Source organism: Acanthochromis polyacanthus, chromosome 14 (assembly GCF_021347895.1).
Source record: "Acanthochromis polyacanthus isolate Apoly-LR-REF ecotype Palm Island chromosome 14, KAUST_Apoly_ChrSc, whole genome shotgun sequence".
NCBI classification, from domain to species: domain Eukaryota; kingdom Metazoa; phylum Chordata; class Actinopteri; family Pomacentridae; genus Acanthochromis; species Acanthochromis polyacanthus.
The window spans coordinates 30,595,132-30,608,435 of NC_067126.1; the positions used below are offsets into that span (position 1 = coordinate 30,595,132).

The 13,304-nt window shown below is 38.7% G+C and overlaps 1 protein-coding gene across 2 annotated transcripts in view; it reads right to left on the reverse strand.

Moving 5' to 3' along the window:
- Nucleotides 1-496: 496 nt before the first annotated feature.
- The window catches only part of fign (fidgetin), a 29,147-nt gene continuing 16,339 nt past the window's right edge, over nt 497-13,304 (reverse strand). For both annotated transcript variants that reach the window (XM_051959139.1, XM_022218332.2), the window contains one exon: nt 497-7,430. In XM_051959139.1, coding sequence (XP_051815099.1) covers nt 5,194-7,422 — 2,229 coding nt within the window. In that variant the 5' untranslated portion in view covers nt 7,423-7,430 and the 3' untranslated portion in view covers nt 497-5,193. The remainder of the gene's footprint in view (nt 7,431-13,304) is intronic.

Genomic DNA, 13,304 nt, shown 5'->3' on the forward strand with positions numbered 1-13,304 from the left:
CTTTCTGTAAAACCAGTGTTACTTTTGTCATGCTAAGAGTCATGAAATAATTGCAACATGTTAGATTTCAGTTTAATATCCACTCTTAGATAATACCGACATGCTCACAGGATTTAAAAAAAAAAAAATAGTAGTTTGTTCTGTCTGTGCTCATTTGTGTTAACTGTGAAGAAACTTTTCACGCATGTACCATCTACAACTTAATTCTACCACAGAAGAGGGATTTTCTAATGAAAAGTCATAAATAGTCATGGATAAAGAGATGTATTGTTGACGTGAGGAGTGAAATATAAAGTAAGTTTTGAATTCAGCCACTCCAGGGTTAATTGCTTTAATTATATTTACGTCTAACGCTAGTGAAGTAGGAAAAAAAAGACACAAGTTGTAACTGATTTAACATTTTCTGTCACAAGAAATTGCTTGAAATGGAAATGTGCAATCTATCACTCCTCTGTAAATGCACTCATGGAAGGGAAGGTACAAAATGCATCAAGAGTTCAGGAAAAAAAGAAAACACCTTTATTCAGTATTTCAATAACTTTATGTACCTTGAAATTAAAATACATTTAAATCGACTGTACTGTCAGTATGGCAATACATACACACATATAAACATGTATGTGGTGCATTTTCGTATGTATGCTGTATATCATTAGCAAATGTACAATACGTACAGCTATGTGCAAGTTCATTCTCTGTACATGTATATGAAAAGTAAAAATTCAAAATTTCCATATCTTAATGTTATCCCCTCATATTTGCATGTAGAATTGCCAGTGCACATACATACACATTAACATGCGCACTACGACAATTCACAAAGGATTAAAGCAAGTTGTTTTCTTTTTTGTTTTTTACTAAAAGAATTTGCATTGAAAACCTTGCAGGAGACAATGTCCACAAAAGTTCAATGAAAACGTGGTACTGTAAATGAAACGTATGTGCAGGTTAACTTCATCTTTATCCTCAAGGTGCCGCATTTTTTCGGTGACTTGTACTTGACAGTGTAAAGACAGTCTTGTTGAGGTAGACTGCTCAGATTCAAGGGCAAGCTTTTATTTTATTCCATTTTTTTGTTTGTTTTAAGTTTTTTTTTTTCCCACAAATGCAAGACATTCAAAATGACAGGACATGAGTACTACATGTACAGTATGTAGCAATGAGGTAGAAATGGTTATAAAGAATGCCAGACTATAAAACTAAGATGTAATCAACATTTTTAAGCAGTTCTCAACAAAACACAATTGCAGAAATACTGAAAAGAGAAAAAAAAAACGTGTTTCAAGTGACTGAGTCGGTACCACTGTGAGACTCGATGTGCTTATCAAAGGTTATGTTAAACTGTTGTTTGTGACCTTGGGCCCTTTCTTCACCTTCAGTAATGAATGATTATTTGTAATGATAACATCTACAGCATGTGAAATATACACCCTATCTGGATATATATGTAGAATTGTTTAGTTCATATCAGATCTTGCCTTTTTTTTAAAAAAAAAAACAACTTTTCATCAGTTGTAACAATTAAAATCATAAGATGCAACTGTTAGTGTGCCTTCTGTTACATTGTGCTCTATTGCACTGTTTGGGAGACAGTTTAAAAAAGAAAATACAAAAATGTGACAGGATCTTTTTGTTGTCTATGAGATTACAAGCACTACTTAATCTGAGTGGAACATTTCCCCCTTTTAACACAAATCTCTGCTGTTCGTGAACAGTTGACCTCTTAAACTTGCGAAATCTGTGCTTGTCAATGGCACTTAGGGCTTCTTAGCGCCCTCTCGTCAAAAGCCTTTGTGTTCACTTATGTTCAACAATTGTATTCCAGTGTGACAAAACACTGCATGGTGAGTGACAGTCTCTAACAAAGATATGGGTTGAAATTTTTTTGGACAAACAAATTAAATTATCCACATTTCTATTTCAACTCTAGGCAGAGGTGACGGACCGTTCATTAACTTGGATGGGGTGCAACTGAAAAACCAAGGTTTGATAAAAGTCACATATCATACCGTGATACAATAATTTTACAATGCCAATGTTAGGTAAGTACAGCTTACATGGTGGCATTAAGGGCACTGAAACACACAACTTTTTCGAAAGCATGTTCATCATATTCAACAGAAAGATGTTTTACTTTGGCTTCAAGAAAGAAAAAAAAACACATCAAAGTGCAATAAATACTGACACGATACTTAAGGGGGGTAATTTTAAGGGAGGCTTTCTGTTCATTTCCAACACTTTTCCACTTGAAGCAGCAAAAACAACATTTTCCAACTCTATGACAATGTCCTTTCCCTAAACTCTGGGCATTTCGGCCTAACTGTGTGTAATTACATGTTTGAAACATCTAAATAGATAGTTTCATTTGATAATTGTAAACAGTTGTATGCAAGAAGCGAGTCTGACCATTGACTTGACACGACAGAAAAAAATGCTTTGAACATCTTAAATGTACACTTGAAATCTCTCTTTCAATTTCTGTCATTAAGACTGAGGGTTAATCCACCATGTGAAAAGTATTTTAAACTTAAACTCGAAGGACCCATCTCTATATATTCTGAAAAAACACCAAACACAAAGAGGCAGTCATATTCTACACTGTTTTCGAATCCAACAAATGAAATGATCCTGTTTCAAGGTTGATCAAGGCTTGGGTTACTGTTTTACTAATTCCTAAAACTTGCCTAGATTTATTAAAAATGCTGCCACTCGTCTTATGACTTGAGTCACTGCAGCCATATATTACTGTTGGCAATCTTGTAGTTGGCAAAATGCGGTGGCTCGATGAAAGTTGTGGATGCTCTGTAAACATCTTGATACGGATCTGAAAGAGTTAATGATACCAAACCAGGTGGCAGTGGTTCATATACTTTGCAATAAAAGAAAAGAACAAGTACATGTGCAACGGGCAACAAATATAAAGGGACCTACTTAAAAAAAAAAATTAAAAAAAGGTCCTTCTATGCCTCTGCAGTTTAATACATCTACAGTGCTATCTACTTCAGTGGCATTTTTCAATGTGCAAGTGCTTTGCTTTCCTTACTGCTCTGAGGACATAATACATTCAATACTTGCCAATTCAGCTGTCAGACCTGCTCTTTTGTTGTTGGAAATGTTGCATGGAAATGTACTGATTAATGGCAGCAAGTAACGATAAATAACACGGCAACAGTTTGAATGGGAAAATGACAACATATAATAAAAATAACAGCATTTTGTATACAGACCAAGTGAGACTAGCCTTCGAGACATATTCTTAAAAAGGAATGCCACTCAATTCATGAATGTTACAGTTATTGCCCAAGAAGGTCAAACCAATTCTTTTGTAAACTTTATATTAACATAATGGAATAATATTTTTAAGAGCGTACACTGTGAAGACTGTCACATTAGAGGTTCTATTTAACAAGGTCTAACAAGGTATGGTAACAAGATCGACTAGTGAATGTTTGTTAATACAGACCAAATTGTCCTAAGGCAAAGGTATCATGTGTCCCAAACCTGATATTCAGTGGTATTCCCCTTTAAGTGCATTATGTGGTGTGAAAAAGCATTCTTGGGAGTTATCAAAATGTAAAGCTAATAGATTTTGCACACAACAAAATACTGTTTGGTGTTCTCTCACAGGGATTCTTCATCAAACAACCAGAATAGGCGCTGACATTTTGCTGTCTTTGTGAATTTGTCTTTCAGAGATAACAAACAAACTGAGGTAGAAAGGAACTTAGGTTATACATAATCCTTAGGTTTCATTAATGATAAAACAGCAGCAGGATGGAACGAAACAGCTCGGAGCAGTTGTCTTCCTCAACCCCAAGATGTTTGTCTGCACCTTTCGAATTTCTCTCAGCTCTGCATCACCACAAGCTGAACAGCTGTGTCTGCAAACAGGGAACTAAACAACAGGATCATTGTATTTGATGTAAATGAAGGTTTTCTGTGTGATAGCCAATAGGGGAAAGAAAAGTGTTCCTCAAGGCTACAATTCAAGATACATAATGGTTCCATTCTTTTCAAAGGCAAATCTCTGATCATAATACAAATTTCCATTTCCAACAAATTCAAAGGTAAAGAATCCTAAACAAATGATTTTTTGTCTTGCAGATAAACCAGAATTACTCTCATACATTCATTGCAGGAACCTTCTCATTTCATTTTGAGCTTTTTGAGGTATTACATAGCCTTTCATGTTTTGATGATGCAATTTCAAATGCAAGCCAAATGCTTGTGTAGTGTGTAGTGCTTCAATACAAGCTTATGAGGTACTATACATATCATCACTTTCCTGAGTTTTCAAATAGAGAACATCAAAAGAAAAAATGGTAGAATTTTACACTGTGGATCACTACTGTAACAACATTTTAACAGGAATTACATAGTAATTTATTGTTTAAATTGAAGTCACCTTGCAAAATAAGAATATCAATTCAAATAATTTGTTTTGTTGCCTTTTCATTGTCATGTCGTCTACAGAGGAGAGGCTAGTACATCAACCAAATTTAAGTTTGCTAGAATGTTACGGTAATTAAATGATTTACACATACATAAGAACCTGTGTAAGGTAATGAAGCCCAACTAAAATTATGCCGATAAATTTAATTAAGCTCAAATTAACCACAACTGTTCACAGAGAGCACAAAACAGACACAGCTGAAGAACACTGCTCCAATGAAAAAGAGAAAACAACTTTTTTTTTTGTCACATTGTAAAGCTTTTTTATATATATATTAGCACATGTCACCAATGAAGATTGTGAGGCAAATAAAAAAGAATCCTACAAGAAAAAAATTCAACAGCACCACCTCAGGCACTTGATAGCAACTAAATCTCAAGATCAGCAGAATACTATATATATGTGTGTGTGTGGACATATATATGTAAATATATCCACACACATGCATATATATGTATAAGTATATATGTATGTATATACAAAAATGGGGGCATCTTCTCCAAGTTGTTTGAGTTTTCTTGAGCACATGGCTTCAGCCATATAAAGCATTTAATTGATTTTAACCAATGTGTGATGTCCAGACTGCTGTCTTCTGTCTGACGCCTGTAATGACAATCCCTTTGCTCGATATAATATGTTCATGTCACCACTGTTTGCTTTGTTTTCTTGTTCACTGAAGGCCAAACATTTATTTGTATTCAACAACTGGGTTTAAAGAAATTGTGTTTGATGAGTCTCTTTCATTGACTACAGCCAAACATTTTATTCCACTCAGTGTACATGTCAAGTTCTTTTTGTGATATGCTGGGCTGGAATTTGCAAAACACATTGTCAAAGTCTTGGTAGGAAACTGGTCTCATCTGACTGGGATGGATGCTTGACAGGTCAGTCCCCGGCATGCCGTGGAGAGGACCTACCACAGCCTCCTGACACAGCTGGGCCACATCTAGTCCCGAAAAGCCCTCTGTCCTCTGAACCAGCAGTGACATCTCTTTGTCACTAAGACAGTAGTTGTGCTGGGAGAGCAGCTGACTGATTATCTGATGTCGTGCTGTCCCATCAGGCAAGGGGATGAGCAATCGCTTGGCAAAGTACCTCCGTAGGGACTCTGGGATCTCTTCAGGCTTACTGGTGGAGCAGACCACGAGCACATGGTCCTCAGCAGAGGTCAGAATACTGTCAAGCTGTATGAGAAGCTCAGTCTTGAGGTGATTCACCGGACTCTCCTCGCTGAGCTGGGCTGACAGCAGCAGATCGACCTCACTGATAAAGACGACTGCTGGTTGGCGACATCGGGCCACGAGGAAAGAAGCCTGGATGATCTTGTCCCCTTCACCCAGCCACTTGGTAACCAGTGCCGAACTGCTTAGTCGCAGAAAGGCAGCCCCCAGTTGGCTGGCCATGCATCGCGCCAGCAGCGTTCGACCAGTTCCCTGAGGTCCAAATAAAAGAAGGGTGCGAGGTAATGTGGCAAGCCCACTAAACATATCAGGTCTTAAAATGGGCCATAGAATCTCCTCTTTGATGGCTGCTTTGGCCATATCCAAACCTGCAATGTCACTCCAGTCCACTGGAGAGCCCTGCTGGAGGACTTCCGTGGTCACCATCTCCACCAGGTTGGAATCACTGTTCTTCAGTTGTTCCTCTGCAGCATGGATGGACGAGGTAGCCGTACCTATGTCAGGCCCTGTTAGGGAGTGAGAGAGGTGCTGTCTGTGCTCTTCAGTTTGCTCGCTCATGAGGGGAGATCCAAATTTGCTGTAGGGCTCACCAGTTCTCAGATCACCCGCAGAGCTTTTGGTTGATCCATAGGATGGAGGAGTTAGTGCTCTGCCAGAGTGTAAGTTAAATTTTCTTTGCTGATCCGAAGACAGTGGCTGTTTGGTTGGCTTAAAGGCTAAAGAGGATGCTTCAGCGTTTCTTTCGAAGCCATTGCCCCTGTTAGAGTCTGAGATGCTGCTGTCTGCTATTCTGTACATCGGGCTCTGCGAAGAGCGCTGTTGGTTGTAGTTGAAACTACCATAGCTTGAGTCCATATCTCCATGTCCGCTCATGTAGAAAGCTTTTCGTTTTAATGAGTTAGATGTGCTGCCATTCAAAGGTGTTGGTGCAATTGGTGTGTGATTATGGGACTGGTAGGTGTAGCCAGGCAATGTGGAGGGAGGGATTGGAGTCGGAGCTGCAATACCGGACGGCAGATAAGCAGAAGGAGGGGGTGCTCCCCCTGGGCTATAACCAGGGCCAACAGCAGTCTGTGAAGCATACCCTGTTGGTGGATAATTGTAGTTGGGAAGGTTTGGAGACCCGGCGTTGTAGCTCGGCACTAAAGTAGGAGGAGGAGGTGGGGGTGGTGGTTGTAATAGCCCGGCGCTGTGCAAGGGAGAAGGATGTGGGGAGGGGAGAGCGGGGGTACTCTGGCCGCTGTAGCTAGAATGCAGGTAGGAACCGTTGTAGCTGGCAGTATATTCCTGAGAGGGGAGGCCCGAGTGGAGAGTGGTGGCTGTGTGACTCCCACAGTTACTGCTGGAATAGCTAGGCTCAGACAAGCTGCTGGCCACCCCCGGGGAGCTGCCTATGCTAGCCGACACATCTGTAGGGGGTAAGGCAGCTGTCATTCCAGCTTTGCTCACAGATATAACATCTGGAGCACAGTTCATTGGGTAAATCCCCTCCTGCCAGGACTCATTCTCTGACTTTCGTCCATTCATGAGTCCGGTGGTGCTATCAGAGTAGGAGCACAGCAGGGCTCTTTCATTTGGGCCTTCTAGGATCCCAGAGTACTTCTCTGCATATTTCTTAAGCAGATTGGAGGCAGTCAGTGCAGAGATGTCATCGTTTGCCCACGCATACTGGTATGTTCGCTGTAAGTGCCCCCGGTAGGCCTCTACTTTGTGAGCTGGTGAGCGGGTAGTGGATGAGATGTCAAAGTGTTGTTCTGCCCATTGTGTGTGCTCTGGGGTCCACTGCATCTTTAGACCTAAATAGTTCACATAAGGGAGAAATATGTCAAAGTCAGCACATCATATATAATATTAAATCTATTAAATATTCTATGGAAACAAAATAGTAAAAGATCAAACACTGAGAAAAAGCCTATAAATGTTTTTCTAATTGCGTAAGTGAAGAGTGAAAATTTATAAAGAAAAAGCAAAAGCATCACAAGCATAATCAGGGAAAGGGAGTTGTTTACAGTGTCTTTCAGAAAATGTTAATATAACTTGAGTCATAATCTCCAAATGTCTCTAATATGACAGGCGGCACTAACTGAATACACATCATGGTCAGTATGAGGATATGAGACCAACACCTGGTTACTGTGGTATAATCCACCCAACACAGAACAGAATGACACAGACATCGCAGGTCAGTCTATAATCCAACTCTCATCTGAGGCATTCTGAGACAGTTTCAAATCTGCTTGGAGGAGAGCAGCAAAGCAATCTTCCTTGGCAGCGCTCTGTTGCTTTCATCACACAAACCCCTCAGCCCAGCATGAATTACATCCACATCGAGTCTGCCTACTGCTTCCTCGTCGACACAGTGGGAAAAAAAAAAACATGCTTCACTTGTCTTTTTCTCTGCAGCCTCTCTCAGCCTCTCTATATGGCCTTAAGGGGTTTGAATGACAGAAATAATCAAGTTAAATCCGTAAGTCAATCTGCAAATAAAAGTTTGTTTTTTTTTACTCATGCTGTCATCTTTTACTCTGGGATTATCAGAGGATGTACTATACCCCCAAAGAATGTAGGCTATTAGAGATTACAGCTCAAAACAATCTCAGATAGTGTACAGAGTCTCGCACATCTTGCATCAACACTAATCTGATCAAAAGCTACAAGGAGATATGAGAGACGATGAATTTAAGCAAACTTCCCCTGCCCATTAGAACGTCTGTCTTTGTTAGTAGGCACTGCACTGCGAGGTTTTATGATTCAGAAGGTTAAGTCCATATCACAGGATTTAAGCAACAAACAGCTACTGTCCAGAGGCAGATTACAAATGCAGTGTTTGTCTGTAGATTCCCTTCTGACTCCCTCCCAGCCATTTGCCCACCCGCCACACTAGACACCAGCAGCTAATTAGCAGGATGATGCTGCACTAATTGTGTTAATTTACAAGGTTTTAGTCAAAGGGATCCATGCTATGGCTCACATGGTTGTCAACCACCCAAGCTAATGATTAAGAAAAAAAAGCCCAAGGTAAAAAAAATAAAATAAAATAAAAGCCGGGGCAGAAAAATATGGTATGGTTGAACAGAAATGTTAAAAAAAAAAAAAAAAAACTTACAAAAAACAAATCATGCAGAACAAGGACATAATAATAAAAGAATAAAATTGCAAAAACTCTTTCATACAATGCAAATCCAAATCATATTTATTTAAATGCACATTAACTAAAGATGATGTGCACTTTTGAGAACACCAAAAGCAGTGATCACCTTACTGTATTAGTCTCCCACTATATTCTGTGCCAGCTGTTACTCATGTAGGTGGGTACAGTGCAAAAGCAGAAGTTTTTAAGAGGAAAATAATTTCTTTTCAGTGCACCCTGACACACCAGATTTCCTCTCTCTTTCTGTCTAACACTACAATAGCATACCTGTTTTACAAACTGTCCAATATAATAATAATATAATTATTTTTCCACGTTATTGCTGAGGAAAAATGTTCCAACAATCAAAACAGTATTTGTGAAACAGCAACTAGCACTTCACTGACTGCCAAAAATCTTAACCACCACTGACACTGCAGTGCAAGTACCAGGATAATAGTTTTTGTAAAATCATTCAGTGGAGTTCCTTAACACTCAAGGCACATTTTGTCAATAACAAAATTGCACACGGCTTATTGAGTGAGATTCTTCTATCACTGACAATCCTCTCTGAACAATGTGCCACTTCGGACAATCACAGAAGTGCTACTTGCAAAGTGTTCTTGAGACCACTGAGCACCAGATATTTTATAAAATGGATCCTCCGGGATTATCGAAATACTTGAAATTTGCACTTTTTATATCGAAACGATGTTACACCTGGCAAAGAAGTCTATATTAAATAAAATACTAAATCCATACAAAAAATACATACATCCTGCTGTCATGAAGAGCTGAATTATGTGAGGCAAACAAAAGAGAATTAATGTTACATGCAGCAGCAAGAACATAATGAAATTGTCATTGCAATTTGAATTACTGTGAAAAGGATTCAGTGCAACCACTACTTTCTTCTCGCTAAGATACTTATAAAGTAGAATGTGAATAAGAATCAGACTTTAAATAGTTTGATATAGACAAAGGTTATGGAATGGATGGTAAATGCATCCCCGGAGACAGTATGCTTATGCCTACTTAAAAATAGTATAAACACACAGAAGGACATGGACACACAATTACACACGCACACACTAACCTATAAATGGACACAAATGCATGTGCACACGCAGACACACATATACACACAGTACATTAGCATAATGATCTCGTACTTTGGTATTACGGTAAAATGTTGTCCTTTATTCTACCTCATAGAAATTCAAATACAACATCCACGGGTTCCTTTGTCCTTCTTTGAAATGGTATAATTACAGAGCGCTCTATTAGTGGAATGTTTTCAGATAGCCTCAGGGCTCAAGCTCAAATTCCACTGATCAGCCACCAACAAATAAGGCCTTTGTTAGACTGTTTTCTGTTTGTCAATTCATAGGTCTCAATGATCCTCTGTGCTAGACAATCATTACAAGAAAAGAAATTTTTGTGTAAAGTTTGGACAGTTCTTGGAATTATCTATCAAACTCTGAATGAATGAGGATTTATTTGAGAAAACACATACTTGTCTAACACAAAAATATACACTGTAGAATCACCGTTGCTGTTAGAAGAGGCCGCCTGGTGATTTATGCTACATGTTCTATACCCAATCTCACACTCATCAAAGGATAGAAGACCAGGTGGAGCCGAAATGCATTTGACATGTGATGCCACGGTGTCATGCTGAGATATGGTGTTTAATTTCTGGTTCAGTGATCATCATCGATGAAACAGAGATGCTGACCTTTTTGGGAACTATTAATCTGGTAGCCTAGGCCGTTTTTAAGCAAACAAGAGTGGGCCTCCACTCTGTCCATCCTATTTCCTAGTGCGTAAATTGGACCACCGCTTGCACAATTCTCTATTCATTACTGTGCTGCTGAAAGGAAGCACAGAGGTGGCAGAGTGGTTTTCTTTTCCTTTTTCTGTGTATGTGCATAAGTGTGAGTGTGTGTGTGTGTGCACGGGTGAGAGCGAGAGGAAGAGAGAGATAGAGACAGAGAGAGAGAAAAAGCAAAATGCCTTCCAGGAGGGTTCCCAAGCATAAAGAGCTGGACTTTCCTGCCTCTTTTTGGTTTTGGGGGAGGGGAGCGAGGGTTTGTTGAGGGAGAGGGGGGAGGGAAGTGAAAGCTGTCGTAATTGAAACGCGGCTTAATCAGACTCATTACCATTTTTACCAATTTGCACCACCAAAGATGCTTATTAGGTAACTGTGTTTAATAAGCCGCTCTTTAGAAAACTAACTGTAATGAGCTCTTTAAAGTCAGACTTGAGCGTGATTATGCACTGGAAGTGTTTTGCAGAGCTGAAGCAGACTGGTACATTTAGTCATGTACAATGTCATAATTAAGCTGCACAAACTCTGCACTTCACACCACACAATAGTCCCAGCTGAGGCAGTAGACATACTGAAAAGTATTTATAATTACTGATCATTACAACCCTGGGATTTTCATCACCGGACGTAAACATAATTATGGGAGCTTTTGCTTTTATTCTGCACACACAGAGCTCTCGACTTGACAAGCGTGCAAATATTGCAGACAGACAGTAATTATGTTTATAAATAAAAACAAGCTCATATTCAAATTCACTGGAGATATTCTAAGTAGGGGTGGGGCAAAACATTCTAATACAATGTGAAATGGTAATCGGTATAGCTACAGACAGTCATTCATCTCACATATCAAGTTAAGACTATTTAAACTCAATTTAGAGCTCCATGTGGCAGTAATTCCAATCTTTGGATGGCAGGGTGCCATTTAACCCCTCATTTAGAGAAGATATGCCTTCCTCAGTCACTGTCTTCTCCAGGGCTGCTGCTCATACATTTCACAGTCTGACCACCCATGGCAGCAAATTACTTCATGTCTCTACACTATCAAAGTCCATTGATCCCAGTGGATTCTATTCTAATCCAAAAATAAAAGGTGGAAAATGACTGTACAAGCATGTGCTTAGAGTATACTTTATTGTAGTTAACCTGCCAGTCAAGCAGACGACTTCTGGTGACAAGATCTCTTTTTGTAATCACAATAATACTTCTGATTAAGCAGGGAGAAGTGAGTTAGAAAATCCACTGCGACGGGGGTAGAAGCACTTCAGTTAGCTATTTAAAACAACCAGCCTAAATGTGTTGATTTGGAGATTTTGGATCAAAATATACAAAATAATGTCCCCTTGACATTTTTCCTGATTGCGTACTATGTAAGCACTGTCTATTTCTGAAAGAAATCCACACTTCAAACAGCTAGAAATGACGATCATTCATCAATCTAAGATCTTATTGATGACCAGTGAACTGAACTAGTGAGAACTGATAGACTATAAGATATGTGATATAGCATCATTCAATACATCCAGAAAAAATATATTTGCAATCAAAAGCTTACATTTAAAAAAATGGTACAAGGGAGTCAATTTTAAAAATGTTTAGATTTTTATAAATGTAACCAGAGAGATTTTTGTTTTATTTATTAATGTAATTAGTCAAGTAGACAACTGGTTGTTAAAAAGAATCAGAATCATACATCAAGACTTAATGAAATACTACCGCGAAATGATTCACCCCACTTATGTGATGCACAGGGAACATTTAACTGAGTGTGTGTGTGTGTGTGTGTGTGTGTGTGTGTGTGTGTGTGTGTGTGTGTGTGTGTGTGTGTGTGTGTGTGTGTAGAAGTACTACATTGTAACTTTCTTTGCAGTTTCTATACTTCATTTGATGCATTTGCTCCTTTCAGTCTGTATCAGTGGGATGTTCTGTCCTGATAGCTGAATCTCCCATCTGCACAACAAATTTCATCTTGAGTACTGATAATACAACCTTAGCTAATTTAAGTATTAACTCAACAGTGTAAAGAAATTGATTAAAAAAATAATAAAATGACCACTGCTTCAATAATAAACTATCAAATCTTTATGCTGATTGAACTTTTTTAATATCATTTATTGAATATACCTCTGTGTGTAATTTGCCTCTGTGCTAATGAGTTTGTTTTAATTACCAGTTAATATTTAAATAACTTGCAAATCAATCAGCAATTTCATTCATGTTCAAAATCCTGGGTTGTAACTGTGCTTACATGGCAGCACATTGAAATTGCAGTGATGTGAAATGGAGACAAGACAGCAGTTCTTTACAAGCTGTGAACAGCAGCGTTTGGTATTTTATGTGGATATCTGTCAAATTCAAATCAAGCCGGGTAACTGCAGTTCTAATATATTGTGGATGAGACAAAAGAAAACAAAAGATTTGGTCAAGTGGCAACAGAGTGGTATTATTTCAATAGTTTTGGTTAAGCAATTTAGACCTCCGTGAAGCGCAATTTGCATAATCATACTATACATATATTTGATCAACTCAACACTAAAAACATGTAAGTTTTAGGCTGAAATTTTAAAGACAAAAACAGTCTCAGTTTGTCTTAAGAGGTAGATGTAAAATGTTTAGTGCATACACGGGACAAATCAAACACAAGCAAGGAGTATTTAAATTATTAAACTGGAATGTGCAACTGTGAAAACACGCATACATTTCATGTAT